General features: G+C 44.2%; 1 protein-coding gene across 1 annotated transcript in view; it reads right to left on the bottom strand.

Moving 5' to 3' along the window:
- VAV1 (vav guanine nucleotide exchange factor 1) overlaps positions 1-16629 on the bottom strand; it is a 75825-nt gene that overhangs the window by 1801 nt on the left and 57395 nt on the right. Inside the window, exons 22-26 of the mRNA XM_023186708.3 lie at positions 12245-12276; positions 7237-7353; positions 5149-5236; positions 3194-3308; positions 2128-2279 (exon numbers count right to left, since the gene is read on the bottom strand). Of these exons, the coding sequence (XP_023042476.1) occupies positions 2128-2279; positions 3194-3308; positions 5149-5236; positions 7237-7353; positions 12245-12276 (504 nt within the window). The remainder of the gene's footprint in view (positions 1-2127; positions 2280-3193; positions 3309-5148; positions 5237-7236; positions 7354-12244; positions 12277-16629) is intronic.

A 16629-nucleotide genomic window follows, 5' to 3' on the forward strand; every position in this document is an offset into this window, starting at 1 on the left:
ATGGATGGATGGATGGATGGATGGATGGATGGATGGATGGATGGATGGATGGATAGATGAATGGGTGGATGGATACATGCTTTGGTGGATGGTGGTTGGATGGATGGATGAATTAATGGCCTGGTGGGTAGGTAGATGGATGGATAAATATAGAGATAGATTAACAGATGGCTGCATGCATAGATAGATGGATGGATGCACAGACAGAAATGGATGAACAGATGTTGGATGGATGGTGGATTAATGGATAGATTAATGTTTTAATGAGTGGGTAGGTGGATGGATGAATAGAGACAGAAAGGTGAATGGAAGGGTGGGTGGATGAATGGATAGATGCGTAGGTTGAGATGGATGGATGCACAGATGAATGGATGATTTGTGGATGGATGGATGGATGGATGGATAGATGGATGGACAGATGAATCCTTTACATCCCAATCCTTCCTCAATGCTCCATAAGCCTCTCTCAAACCCTAATTGTCCTCCACTGCTCATTAAACTGACCCTCCAATGTTTTAACAAAACTCCTCATCTATGCAATTATCCAGATCATTTTTTCTTGTATGTTTTCCCCAGTAGAATGTAAGCTTTAACCACTGTCCTTGTCATCATCACACAAATATTTCTAAGAAATCATCATAATCAAGGCAGAATTCTAGAGACTGAGAAGTCATCAGTGGATGAAATAAAGAAAGTGCTCTGCCTTCATGGAACAAAAATAAGAACTTGGTAGAAACAAGTGGGCTTGAAGAGCCCCGAGGTCTATTCCACTCCTTAGAGTCGGAATTCAAGCAGGCAAGTGAGCACAGTGGTTTAGTCCCAGCTCTACCTCTTTGTATATTCAGTACCGATTAGGCACCTACTATGTGCCAGGCACTCACTGTCCCAAGCACTGGTGTGATGTTGCAGTGAGCAAGACAGACACAGATCCCTGCCTCCTGCCTCGACGTTTTCCAAACATGCCAACCACCCTCTCACCCCAGGGCCTTTGCACACGCTGGTCCTTCTGTCTGGAACACTTTGCCCCAACACATCTACGTTTTCACTTGGGTGACTTTATTTATCCCTTATTAATCAGTTTGGCCTTTCAGAAGTCATCCTGATCTGCTCCTAGGCTGGGTCAGGGGCTCCCTCAGTGCTCCCATGCTGCCCTGCGATTTTCCACCACAATCTCTTTCTTTCATTCTTTCCTTTTTTTTTAAGATACAGTCTTGCTCTGTCACCCAGACTGGAGTGCAGTGGTGTGATCTTGGTTCACTGCAAGCTCCGCCTCCTGGGTTCACGCCTTTCTCCTGCCTTAGCCTCCCAAGTAGCTGGGATTACAGGCACCCACTACCACGCCCAGTTAATGTTTTTTGTATTGTCATTAGAGACGGGGTTTCACCATGTTAACCAGGATGGTCTTGATCTCCTGACCTCATGATCCACCTACCTCGGCCTCCCAAAGTGCTGGGATTACAGGCGTGAGCCACTGAGCCCGGCCTCTTTCTTCTTTTTTTTTTTTTAAAGACAGGGTCTTGTTCTGTTGCCCAGGCTGGAGTGCAGTGGCACAATCATAGCTCACTGCAGCCTCCAACTCCTGGACTCAAGCAATCCTCCCACCTCAGCCTCCTGAGTACCTGGGACTACAAGCACACACTACCACACCCAACTAATGTTTTTACTTTTATTTATGGAGAGGTGGGATCTCACTGTTTTAGCCAGGCTGGTCTCGAATTTGTGGCCTCAAGAGATCCTCCCACCTCAGCCTCACAAAGCACTGGGATTACAGGCATAAGCCACCATGACCAGCACCCTTGTTAATCTTGACCACTCAGCGTCATGACTGCTTGGTTGTAAGTCTGTCCTCCACATTCGATTATAAGTTTCATGAGGGCAGTTCTTGTACTGTGCTTGTTTCTATCTCCTTAGCACCCAGCACCATGTCTGTACACAGCAGGTGCTCAATACATGCAGGTAGGTTGCATAAATGCATAAATGACATCCCTGTGTCCCTTCCTTCCCTCCAACCAGGAGGGACCTCCACGGGAGCCACACCTCACCTTCTCCAGTCCCCAAGTCCAGTCCCCTCCACCACCAAGTCAACCCCCATGCCTTCCCCCTGTCACCCAGCCCTGCCTGCCTCACCCGGCCATAGATCTCCCCTCGCCACCAGCCTTGCTGTCCCTTCTTGTTAAGGATCTTGATGATGTCACCCTCCTTGAGCGACAGCTCTGATCGGTCCCGGGCGCAGAAGTCATAGCGGGCTTTGGCTGTGCCAAAATACTTTGTGCTTCCCACTGTGGAGAGAGAACAGAACTGAGAAAAGGGTCTGGGGCAGATATGCACTCACTGTCGGGGGGCACAAGCTCTTGAGATGGCAACTCCAGGATAAAGGAGTTATCAGTGCTCTTAGTTGCAGAGTGTTAGATGCCCTCTGCTGTAAGGGGATACAACTGTACTCCCAGCATCATCCTCCCATTCAAATTTAGAAAATAAGCCTTTTTTTTTTTTTTGAGATAGAGTCTCGCTCTGTTGCCCAGACTGGAGTGCGATGGCACGATCTCAGCTCACTGCAACCTCTGCCTCCCGGGTTCCAGTGATTCTCCTGCCTCAGCCTCCTGAATAACTGAGATTACAGTCCTGTGCCACCATGCCCAGCTGATTTTTATGTTTTTAGTAGAGACGGGGTTTCACCATGTTGGCCAGGCTGGTCTTGAACTCCTGACCTCAAGTGATCCACCCGCCTTGGCCTCCCAAAGTGCTGGAGTTACAGGCGTGAGCCACCGCGCCCTGCTGGAAAATAAAACTGTTTTTGAATTTTTATTTTTGTTTTTTTATTTTGAGGCTGAGGCATGAGAATCCCTTGAACCCGGGAGGTGGGAGGCAAAGGTTGCAGTGAACTAAGATTGCACCACTGCACTCCAGCCCAGGCGACAGAGTGAGACGTGAGACTCTGTTTCAAAAAAAAAAAAAATATATATATATATATATGTATATGTATGTGTGTGTGTGTGTGTGTATATGTATGTGTGTGTGTATATGTATGTGTATATATATATGAAGGGATAGACCGGAGTGGAAAGGGGTTCCTGCTACTGCACAGATACGACCTCTGCAAACCCATTGGCAGGGGTGTCAGTGTCATCCCCAAACTTTCCCTCCACAATGGGAAGGGGCGGGGGCTGTAAGCCCCCAGTCTGAGACCTCCTACCTGCTGGCTTGCTGATGGTCCTCTTCTCAGGCTCCTTGAAGGGGAACTGCAAGGTGGTGTCCAGAGACTTGAAGCAATCCTTTAGGGAGTTCTGCTGGTAAAACTCCACCAGCTCCTAGAAGGCGGACAACATGGCAGATGCTATCCCAGCAGGCCAGCCCATAAGGGGGCAGAGCTAGGAAGAGCCATATGCAACTCCTCATATGAAGCAGGCCCTGCCTCTGGCCTCTTTGGCAAGTGACCCCTTGAATGCGCCCCATGATGGGGAGTTCATCACCTTCCTGAGCAGCCAGGACCATTTATGGGGAAGGCACCACATTGCCTAAAACAAGTTCTTGTAATAATGGACTAATCCACTTTGTGATAAATTTGCCAGATAATTAGCTCGCCAAATTCAAAACCTTCTATGGGTACCACGTGCCTTAATTTACAATTAACAATCATCATTGGGCCAGATGCAGTGGCTCATGCCTGTAATCTCAGCACCTTGGGAAGCCAACGTGGGAGGATCACTTGAAGCCAAGAGTTCAAGACCAGCCTGGGCAACATAACAAGATCCCATCTCTACAAAATATTTAAAAATTAGCCAGGCATGACAGTGCATGCCTGTAGTCCCAGCTATTCAGGAGGCTGAAGAAGGAGGATCGCCTGAGCCCAGGGGTTTGAAGCTACAGTGAGCTATGATCACAACACTGCACTCTAGCCTGGGCCACAGCGCAAGACCCTGTCTCTTGTATTTTTTTTAAAGTAAACCTATATGAAAGGTTCGTAGATACTCATTACCCTATTCCAACAACTTGTCTGAAATTTTTCAGAAGTTAAAAATTGGGGGAATGTGTTTCAGAATAAAAAGTATGGAGAAAAAAAGAGATTTGTTGAATAAATTAACCTTTGGGGGAGTCAAGGATCCATTTGAGAATCGAGTGAAATCTAAGACAAAAAATATACATGCATGCACAATTCTGGACTTTCTCTCAGAGGACTCAGCTTCTCAAGGGCTCACAGACCATGGGTAAAAACCCTATGCCTTAGACCACTAGGCCTAAAATGTCTAAAATATGGCTGAAAATTACAAGGCACCAAACAGAAGCAAGAGCATTCAAAAGGCATTTGAATTATTGCCGAGACAATTATGCAGCAGATTAGGCAAAGACAAGCTATAGGTCTGCCATTCAGTGAAGCTAGATGAGGAGTAAACCTCAGTTTTACCCATCTGTGAAATGGGAACTCAGAAAGAAGGTTGAGGGGATTAATTAGGTTCCTATCTATAACATATTTGAGGGCTGAATGCAGTAACTCACACCTGTAATCCCAACACTTTGGGAGGCCAAGACAGAAGGATTATTTGAGCCCAGAAGTTCAAGGCCAGCCTGAGCAACAAAGCAAGTCCCCATCTCTACAAAAAAAATTTTTTTTTAATTAGCCAGGCATGATGGTGCATGCCTATAGTCCCAGCTACTCAGGAGGCTGAGGCGAGACAATTATTTAGCCCAGGAATTTGAGGCTGCAGTGTACTATGATTGCACCACTGCACTCCAGCCTGGGCAACAGAGCAAGACTCTCTCTCTCTCAATCTCTCTATCTATCTATATAAATAGACAGACACACATATACACATATGTACTACATATGTATGTATACATACGTAAGTAAAATTTAAATACACACACATATATATGTATATATACATATATACATAATATACCTATATATGTATAAATAAAATTTAAAAATTAATATATCTTATACTTAAATGCTCTGTCAATACCAACTGCTGTTATTCATTATTACTCCCATTGTTCATCATTAAGAACATAAGTTTAAGGTCACTTGCACTGTAGTGCCACTGGAGGGGGGTCACCCTGAATGTAGGAAAAGGGGGTCCCAAGGCGCACATGCAGGGAGGGTCCTCCTAGGTTCTGGAAAGCTGGGGTTGAGCGGACATTGGCCCTTACCGTCAGCCCCCGGAAAGCCTTTTTCTCTGTGATCCGGTACAGTCCCTCTGCTGTCATGATTTTAATGTGCTTGACCTCGACGTTATATCTGGAACCAGATAGTCACCAGACCCTGAGTCCAGGGACCGGAACCCAAACCCTGAAGCTGTCCCAACAGAACCCATTGCCTGGGCCCTTTGCTACTCTAAGCCTTCATGTCTTCCTCTCGTAGAAGAGGAATCATCTTCCCTGACTCACAGGTTTGTTGAGAAGTCAGTAGGACCTTGTAAAGAAAGCAGTGTTCTAGAATAGATAGGAAGAGACCTCCCCTTCCACCAATATAGACGACCACAGGATATAAAGGAAGAGGGAGGAGAGACCCATTTCTGTCAATATGGCGGACATAGACTAAAAGGGGCCTTGGAGGAGACCTCCACTCCTGCTCATCTGGCAAACTAGATGAAAAACAAACAAATAAACAGACGACAACAACAAGAAAAACCTCTTCCTATTACAAAAACTCTAGGAATGTTGAGAAAAAAAAAAAAAATGCTGAGCTCTAAAAAAAAAAGTAAGGGAAATTCACAGGAGCCAAAAATAAAAACGAAATTACAAACTCAGCAACATGTGAGAGAAGGGAATTCTTCTGCATTGTGGGTTGGAATGTAAATTGGTTCAGCCACTGTGGAAAGCAGTTCGGAGGTTTCTCAAAGAACTAAAAACAGAACCACCATTTGATTCAGCAACCCCAGGACTGGGTATCTACCCAAAGGAGAAAGTAATTGTGTTACCAAAAAGACACACGCCCTCGTACATTCGTCACAGCACCACTCATGATAGCAAAGACCTGGAGTCAACCCAGGTGCCCATCAACAGTGGACTGGATAAGAAAATGTGGTACATATACACTATGGAATACTATACAGCCACAAAAAAGAATAAGATCATGTGTACTGCAGCAGCGTGGATGCACTGGGTGTTATTATCCTAAGCCAATTAACACAGAAACAGAAAACCAAATAGCCCATGTTCTCACTTATAAGCAGGAATTAAACATTGGGTACACATGGACATAAAGATGGGAATAATATTGGCCAGGCACGGTGGCTCACGCCTGTAATCCCAGCACTTTGGGAATCCGAAGCCAGTGGATCACCTGAGGTCAGGAGTTTGAGACCAACCTGGCCAACATGGTGAAACTGTCCTGCCCCCACCACCCCACTGTCTCTACTAAAAATACAAAAAAATTAGCCAGGCATGGTGACATGTACCTATAATCCTAGCTACTCAAGAGGCTGAGGCAGAAGAATCGCTTGAACCTGGGAGGTAGAGGTTGCAGTGAGCTGAGATCTCACCACTGCACTCCAGCCTGGGCAATAGAGAGAGACTCTTACAAAAAAAAAAAAAAAAATTAATAAAATAAATTTTTAAAAATTAGAAATTCCTGGAAAATATAAAAAAAGAAAAAGATATATATATCATATATATATATATGAAAATTGGTTAAAAATAAAAGCCTTCAGGCCAGGCACGATGGCTCATGCCTGTAATCCCAGCACATTGGGAGGCCAAGGCGGGTGGATCACTTGAGGTCAGGAGTTTGAGACCAGGCTGGCCAACAGGGAGAAACCCCATCTCTACTAAAACTACAAAAATTAGCTGGGCATGGTGGCAGGCGCCTGTAATCCCAGGTACTCGGGAATCTGAGGCAGGATAATCGCTTGAACCCGGGAGGCGGAGGTTGCAGGAAGCTGAGATCACGCCACTGCACTGCAGCCTGGGAGACAGAGGGACTCTGTCTCAAAAAAAAAAAAAAAGAAAAAAGAAAAAAAAAGAGAAAAAAGAAAGGTCAGGGCGACAGAGGGAGACTGACTCAAATTAATTAATTAATTTTTAAAAGGCTTTTTGAGCCTCTATAGGAATCATATCTCTTTCTTGTGGTTGTCAATTAAAAGAAATAAGAAAGGCGAACTCGGGACCCAGCAGGGGTTCAGTAAAAGGTGGACGTTATTACTGTCCACTTCTATAAAGTAAAACCTGGATATCCTTTTTCCTAGGACTGCAGGGCCCAGGCCCCAAAAGGGTATGGGTCAGGGAGAGAGGAGTTACTTAATGCTGATGGCAAATTCTGCTGCATCCTTCACCCTCTGCCGCACCAAGAAAGTCCCGTCCGAGCGGTTGGCGAGGATGCTTTCTGCTCCTGCCCGTTCCATGGGGCCTGCGTACCTGCAAAGAGACACCAACGACAGAGGTGGCACGGCCCCCATGCCTGGGTCCCCCATTGCCATATGGAGGCTGCCTTTCCCCCTGAATCCCTCTGATTTTTTTAAGTTGGTGACAGCCTGGATCTAACAGCCGTTCAGCACCAAGGTAGGCCCCGTGGAGGCAGGGGCCGGAGCCCAGGCATGGGGAGCGGGCTTCCACTTCTGTAGGTCACCACCAAGGTCTGACACAGGGACTCGGGGGAATGGCTCAGTCGTTTGGGCCTGGCTGGGTCTCTGGGATTTGGCGATGGCTTCGCCGGGCATTTCCTGAAGGCTCACTGTGTGCCCATCTCCGTGGTCACCCGGACAGAAGTAGGGGAAGGAGAATGAGTCACGAGCCTCAGGTGCAAAATGTAAGTGAGAGCCAAAAAACCCAGTCATCAAGGTAAATGACAATAAGTAAAACACTCAGTATTCTAATGCAATATTCTTAGAAATCACAATGAATAAAAAATCAGCCATCAAAAGGGAAGCAGCACTGACATGGGCTACAATAGAGATGAGCCTTCAAAACCTCGCACTCAGTGAGGGAAGGCAGGAACGAACCGCCACACCATGTGGGATTCCGCTTGTAGGAAATGTCCAGGACAGGCCAATCCGCAGAGACAGGAAGGAGACTCTTGGTTCCCGGGGGCTGCGGGAGGCAGGAGCAACTGCCCGGGATGGGGTTTCTCTTGGGGGTGATGAGACTGTTTTGGAGCTAAATGGCAGTGATGGCGGCGCAGTATTGCAAATATACTAAATGCCACCAGCCGGGCGCGGTGGCTCACGCCTGTAATCCCAGCACTTTGGGAAGCCGAGGTGGGTGAATCACAAGGTCAGGAGTTCGAGACCAGCCTGGGCAACATGGTGAAACCCCGTCTCTACTAAACAAAAATTAGCTGGGTTTGATGGCGGGCACCTGTAATCCCAGCTATTCAGGAGGCTGAGGCAGGAGAATCGCTTGAACTTGGAAGGCGGAGGTTGCAGTGAGCTGAGATCACACCACTGCACTCCAGCCCAGGCAACAGAGAGAAACTCTGTCTCCAAAACGAAAAACAAAAAAAAGCCACTGAATGTAAATGTAACACGAATATATTTATAATGTGAATGTAAATATTCAATATAAATAAGAGTTATATATAATATATAATCATATAATATATAACTATCTATATTGTAGATAGCTATATATAATAATTATAAATAGTTATCTATAACTCTATAATATATAATATGAATATAATATAAATATACATGTAATATTTATATTACACAGAATACACCATATATAGTCTATGTAAATGTAAAATATATGGTATAACATATAATATACTATAAATGTAAATGGACAACATAAATAATGCATATTAATTATATGTAATACATAATTATACATAGTATATAATCTTTTTTTGAGACAGAGCCTCGCTCTGTTGCCCAGGCTGGAGTGCAGTGGCACGGTCTTGGCTCACTGCAATCTCTGCCTCCTGGGTTCAAGCGATTCTCCTGCCTCAGCCTCCTGAGTAGCTGGGATTACAGGTGCACACCACCACACCCAGCTGATTTTTTGTACTTTTAGTAGAGGCGGGGTTTCACCATATAGGTCAAGTTGGTCTTGAACTCTTGACCTCAAGTGATCCACCCGCCTCAGCCTCCCAAAGTGCTGGGATTACAGGCATGAGCCACCACGCCCAGCCCATAATACATAATTTCATATAAGCATAAATATCTCATGTTAATGTAATGTATATTATAGTGTATAATGTGCAACATGATAGAAATGTAACATACAATAAGGAATATTAATTATGTGTAATACATAATTATACATAGTATATAATTTATATAAGTGTAAATATGTCATGTTAATGTAAATGTATATTAAAATATATAATGTACAATATGACATAAATGTAACATTATATAAATAATACATATTAATTCTGCATAATATATAATTTTATGTCACCTAACATAATGTAAATGTAAATATGTAATATATAAAGCTATAGTATAGTGTATTATATAACACATATGATATATAAACATAAATGTGCAATATAAATAAAAAGCATTAATTTGTGATAATACATAGCATAATATATATATTATGATATGTGGCATAATATATAATAGGTTATAAGCATAAATACACAATGTAAAGAGTAAGTATTAATTAGAAATCATATGTAATTGCGTATAATATCTAACATCCTGTAAATGTTAATATGTAATATAAATGTAAATATGAATAGAAATAGAAATGCCAGTAACCATTACAAGGTTAATTTTATGTTGTATGAATTTCACCTCATTTTTTAAAATTGAATTTAATTTATTTTATTTTTTTGAGATAGAGTCTCACTCTGTTGCCCAGGCTGGAGTGCAATGGCGCAATCTCGGCTCACTGCAAGCTCCACCTCCCAGGTTCAAGCGATTCCCCTGCCTCAGCCTCCCGAGTAGCTGGGACTACAGGCGTGCGTCACCATGCCCAGCTAATTTTTGTATTTTTAGTAGAGACAGGGTTTCACCATGTTGCCCAGGCTGGTCTTGAACTCCTGATCTCAAGTGATCCACCTGCCTCAGCCTCCGAAAGGGCTGGGATTACAGGCATGAGCCACCACGTCCAGCCGTATTTCACCTCAATTTTAAAAAATGAATGCAAATCTGGTTCAAGTTGGTGTTTAACATTTTTTTTTAATGAATGCAAAGAAACCATGATGAACAAACGTCAAATTTTTTAATAAAGACAGAATCTGACTGCCCAACTCACCTCACCCACCTCCTCTTAGTCCCGGCTCTATTGGGCCCTGTCTTGAGTTACAATTTTGATATTTGTTCATCTCGAATTTTTTTGCCTTGTTTTTGATTTTTTTAATGTTGCATTAAAACATGATGGACCTTAATCACTGAGATTTTCAGCGTCCCCTTAAATCTTGCATCCACAAGAGAGCCTCCCTGGTCTCACCCTGGTCCCCACCCCACTGACCACATCTTGGCGTGGAAGGACGGAAGGAGCGCTAACGCAAGAGACCATGGTTCAAATTCTGACCCTGCCCCTTGTGCGTTCTAAGACCTCGACAACTGGTTTTGCCTCTCTGGGCCTCAATTTCCTCTTCTGAAAAGAGCGAGATGCCATAGATGCACGTTTTTAATAAATGGCAATAGTGCACCTGCTACTATGTGGTAGGCACTTAGAAGGTGGGAGCGTCAGGCAATCATGGCGGCTCACACCTGTAATCCCAGAACTTTGGGAGGCCGAAGCGAGTGGATCACATGAGGTCATAAGTTCGAGACCAGCCTGGCCAACATGGTGAAACTCTGTCTTTACTAAAAATATAAAACATTAGCTGGGTGTGGTGGCAGGTGCCTGTAATCCCAGCTACTCGGGAGGCTGAGGCAGGAGAATCGCTTGAACCTGGGAGGTGGAGGTTGCAGTGAGCCGAGATCACACCACTGCATTCCAGCCTGGGTGACAAGAAGATGGGAGCATAATCATGCTGTGTTTTATTACTAGCAAGAGATGGTAAACTGAGGCACTGAGGCTTTGGGTTCAAATCCCATCTCCATCACATCCTCACCATGTGACGTTAAGTAAGTCACTTCCCCTCTCTCAGCCTCCTTTGAAAAAAAAAAAAAAAGAAGAAGAAAAGAAGAAAGTAGGGGACAGGGAGTAAGAATCAAATCTATTTTCCAAAGGGCTTTTGTGAAAGTTAAAGGAGCTCATTAAAGAGCTGAGGTGCCAGCAATTGTTCAATGCACCATTCTTTTATGTGCATCACGAAAGAACATTTCCTGCCTATAAAATTCAGCTGAAGATGGATACTGTGGATCACAAGAGCCATTTCAATGACAGAGATGTTCCAATGTGAAGGAAAAAAAAATGCATCTTAGAACAGATTAAATGTAGTAACAACAACAACTAATGCTGTATAAAGTGTTCATTATGTGTCAGGATCAGGACTAAGCACTTGACAGACTCATTTACACCTCCTAACAACACTATGAAGTAGATACTGTGATTAAGCTATTTTCCAGAGAGGAATGCTGAAACAGAGAGAGGTTAAGTTACCAGCCCAAGGTCACACAGCTAGGTAAGGTTGGGGTCAGAATTTGAATCCAGGTCACAGGCCCCAAAAGCCACAATGTAAACCTCCACCCCATATGCTTGACATGCTGTAGGTGCAAAACAAACAAACAAGCAAGACAAAAAATCCTACAAAAACAACTGGGACTGTCATGACCATCACCACCATCACCATTATCATCATCATCATCGTCATCGTCATCATCATTGTCATCATCATCATTGTTACCATCACCACCATCATCATTATCATCATCATCATCGTCATCATCATCACCATCATCATCATCACCATCACCATCACCATCATCATCACCACCATCATCATCATCGTCATCATCACCGTCATCATCATCATCGTTACCATCACCACCCTCATCATTATCATCATCATCATCACCATCACCATCATCATCATCACCATCACCATCATCATCACCACCATCACCATCATCATCATCATCACCACCATCATCATCGTCATCATCACCGTCATCATCATCATCGTTACCATCACCACCATCATCATCATCATCACCATTATCATCATCATCATCGTAACTATTTTCTTTCCAACAAGACCATCATCTCCCAAGGTCAGGGGCCCTCCTTTGTCCTTCCCATCCCCAGCAGCCCCCAGCCCAGAGCTAGATTCAGAAGTCAGTGCTCAGGGAACACAGAATGCATACATAACTAATTGGATCAGAGGTTCCTCCCATACCCAGCCTGGAACCCCAACCCAGAAACCTCTCATTGAAACAAAATAAGAAATGTTTCTACTCACCAGAGATGAACAGACAGGTCCTGAGGAGGGCCCTAAGAACACAGAGAGAGACCCCGACTTAGTGTAAAGACCCCAGCGTGACAGCAGAGGGCAGGGCATTTCATTCATTCATTCATTCATTCCACTTGCGTTTAGTGAGTGTCTATTATGTGCCAGGCACTGTGGTACTCTTTGGGGATACAGTCCCAGAATATCGGAGGAGAGACTGTCCCAGTGTCGTATAAGGCAGGGGTTCTCTTCCCAGCAATTTATCATAACCTTCAAGTCAAGGATGGTTTTTACATTTTTAGATGGTTGGCAAAAATCAAAAGAAATTTTTTAAAATATATTTTTAGGGACAGAGTCTCACTATGTTGTCCAGGTTGGAGTGCAGTGGTACAATCATAGCTCACTGCAGCCTCGAACTTCCAGGTTCACGCTATCCTCCCACCTCAGCCTCACAGTGTAGCTGGGACTACAGGCATGCGCCACCACACCCACTAATTTTTAATTTTTTTAATATTCTCGAGATGAGGGGGAGGGTCTCCCTTTGTTTCCCAGGCTGGTCTCAAACTCCTGGCCTCAAGCAATCCTCCTGCTTTGGCCTCCCAAAGGGCTGGAATTGCAAGCATAAGCCACCATGACTAGCCAAAATAATATTTTGGGGATTGTGAAAATTATATGAAATTCATCTGTCAGTGCCCATGAACTACACTTTATAGGAAAATAGCCATGGCCGCACATCATTTACAGATTATCTACAGCTACTTTTGCACTACAGGGGCGGAGCTGAAGAGTTGCAAAACTGTATGGGACCCTGGAGGGTGAGCATGTTTACGCCACTACTTGGCTCTTTACAGAAAAAGTTTGCCAATCCTCATCTGAATATGGGTGAAAGTGCTCACTGTCTTATTTATTTATTTATTTATTTATTTATTTATTTATTTAGAGATGGATTTTGCTCTTCTTGCCCAGGCTGGAGTGCAATGGCGTGATCTCGGCTCACCACAACCTCCGCCTACCAGGTTCAAACGATTCTCCTGCCTCAGCCTCCCGAGTAGCTGGGATTACAAGCATGTGTCACCACACCCGGTTAATTTTGTATTTTTCATAGAGTTGGGGTTTCTTCCATGTTGGTCAGGCTGGTCTCGAACTCCCGACCTCAGGTGATCCGCCCGCTGCTGCCTCCCAAAGTGCAGGGATTAGAGGCGTCAACCAGCACGCCCGGCTGAAAGTGCTCACTTTCACTACCTTAAAACCATTAGGACAGCTACTATAAGGCAAAAACAAATCAACAAACAAAACAGAAAGTAGCAAACGTGGGCAAAGATGTGGAGAAATCAGAACCCTTGTGCACTGTTGGTGGGAATGTAAAATGGTGCACTATGAAAAACAGTATGTGCTGGGGGGGGGTGGTTCACGCCTGTAGTCCCAGCACTTTGGGAGGCTAAGACAAGCAGATCATGAGGTTAGGAGTTCAAGACCAGCCTGGCCAACATGGTGAAAACCCCATCTCTACAAAAATACAAAAATTAGCTGGGTGTGGTGGCAGGCGCCTGTAATCCCAGCTACTCGGAAGGCTGAGGCAGAAGAATCGCTTGAATCCGGGAGGTGAAGTTTGCAGTGAACCGAGATCGTTCCATTGCACTCCAGCACTCCAGCACTCCAGCCTGGGACAGAGCAAAACTCCCTATCGAAATAAATAAATAAATAAATAAAAATAAAAATAAAAATAATGGTGGTTCCTTAAAACATTAAAAACTAGAACTACCACAGAAAAGTCCCATTTCCGAGTATATACCCAAAGGAACTGAAAGCAAGGATTTGAAACGATATTTGCACACCCATGTTCGTAGCAGCTTTATTCACAATAACGCAAAAGTTGAAGCAGCCAATTGTTCACTGATGGGAAAACGGATAAACAAAATTCTTAACAATTAAGAAAATCGCCCGGGCACGGTGGCTCATGCCTGTAATCCCAGCACCTTGGGAAGCCAAGGAGGGTGGGTGGCTTGAGCCCAGAAGTTGGAGACCAGCCTAGGCAACAAGATGAAACCCCATCCCTACAAAAAAAAATACAAAAATTAGGTTGAGCATGGTGGATCACGCTTGTTCTCCCAGCACTTTGGGAGGCCAAGGAGGGCAGATTCCCTGAAGTCAGGAGTTAGAGACCAGCCTGGCCAACATGGTGAAACCCGTCGAGATCGCACCAATCCACTCCAGCCTGGGCAACAAGAGCGAAACTCTGTCTCAAAAATAAAAAATAAAAAAAAGTACAAAAATTAGCCAGGCATGGTGGCGCATGCCTGTAGTCCCAGCTACTCAGGAGGCTGAAGTGGGAGGATCACTTAAGCTTAGGAGATCCAGGCTGCCGTGAGTTATAATTGCACCACCACTGCACTCCAGCCTGGGTAACAGAATCACACCCTGTCTCCAAAAAAAAGAAAAAAAAAAAGCCAGGTGCGGTGGCTCACGGCTGTAATCCCAGCACTTTGGGAGGCCGAGGCAGGTGGATCACGAGGTCAGGAGATCGAGACCACCCTGGCTAACACAGTGAAACCCAGTCTCTACTGAAAGTACAAAAAATTAGCCAGGCGTGGTGGTGCACGCCTGTAATCTCAGCTACATTGTAATGGTCAGTTTTATGTTTTGCAAATTTCACTTCAATTTTTTAAAAGAAAAAAGGGAAGGATGTTCTATGAGATGACTGCTTGAGCCCAGGAGTTCAAGACCAGCTTGTGCAACATAGTGAGACCCCATCTCTGCAAAAGAATCACACACAAAAAAATGGCTGTGACTGGGCACGGTGGCGCACGCCTGTAATCCCAACGCTTTGGGAGGCCGAGGCTGGTGGTTCACAAGGTCAGGAGTTCGAAACCAGCCTGGGCAACATGGTGAAACTCCATCTCTACTAAAAATACCAAAATTAGCCAGGCGTGGTAGCAGGCACCTGTAATCCCAGCTAGTTGGGAGGCTGAGGCAGGAGAATCGCTTGAAACCAGAAGGCAGAGGTTGCAATGAGCCGAGATCACCCCACTGCACTCCAGCCTGGGCAACAAGAGTGCAACTCCATCATAAATAAATAAATAAATAAAGCTGAGCATAATGGCATGCATCTGGGGTCCCAGCCACTCAGGAGGGTGAGGTGGGAGGATTGCTCGAGCCCAGGAGGTCAAGGCTGCAGTGAGTTAAAATCACACCATTGCACTCCAGCCTGGGTGACAGAACAAGACCCTCTCTCTAAAACAAAAAATTAAGAGATAGATAAATAGAATAGATGGATGATGGATAGATAGGTAATAGGTACATGGATAGATGACAGATGATAAACAGACAGGTGATAGATAAATGATAAATGAATAGATGAGAGAGAAATGATAATAAATAGGTAATAGATAATAGATGGTTAGATAGGTAGGTGAAAAATAGGTAGAGAGATGATCAGTGAATAGATAGATGATAGACAGATAATACATAGACAGATGATACATAGATAAATGATAGGTGGATGAATAGATCATGAATGTATTGATAAGTAGATAGATGATAGATGACGGACGGATTGATGGATGGATGGATGGATGGATGAATGGATGGATGGAAGAATTGATTGATGAATGGATGGATTGATGGGTAGGTAGGTACATGGATGGATAGATAGATAGATAGATAGATAGATAGATAGATAGATAGACAGACAGGGACAGAAAGGACAGCTCTTCCTTGCAGCAGAACACCAGCTAATAAATGAGGAAAGAATGATGGAGTTGGAAACTCATATTGTAACTTGACAGTGGAGAAACCACAGGAACAAGAAAATTTTTGATAAAATTTTTGGGGAAATTGGCAACATTTAAATACAGACTATGAATTCAATAATAGTATAATGTCAATGTTGGATTTTGTGTCTTTTAAAATCTTGCTCTGGTTATGTACAAGAAGGTTCTTAATCTTAAGAAGTATTTAGGGGTAAAGGGGAACGTCATCTGCAAATTCACTTTTAACTCTTCCGGGAAAAATAAATACTATGTGTGGGTAGAGAGAGGAAATGACAGAGCAAATGGAACAAAACATTAGCAGAACCAACGCAACTGGGTAAAGGCTAATGGGGGCTCTTTGCATTATTCTCATAGCTTTGCTAGAAGTCTGAAATAATATAAAGTTAAAGTTAAAGCAACACTGGAGAGAATTTCCCTCTGTATGCTGTGAAGTGGACAGTGAGGTCATTTGCTATGAATGAGCTAGGGGACATCTGAGGTTGGGGAGAGAGGGAGAGCTTTGAAGTCATCGTGAAGAGTGAGGGGTCCATCGAGAAGAAAACACTAGAAGAACAGCAGAGGCTGGGGTGGACAGGTGTGTCCACCAGGAGCAGGGCAAGGACGCAAGTAATGGAGGCCACAGCGCTC

The sequence above is a fragment of the Piliocolobus tephrosceles genome, chromosome 21 (assembly GCF_002776525.5).
Source record: "Piliocolobus tephrosceles isolate RC106 chromosome 21, ASM277652v3, whole genome shotgun sequence".
Taxonomy (NCBI): domain Eukaryota; kingdom Metazoa; phylum Chordata; class Mammalia; order Primates; family Cercopithecidae; genus Piliocolobus; species Piliocolobus tephrosceles.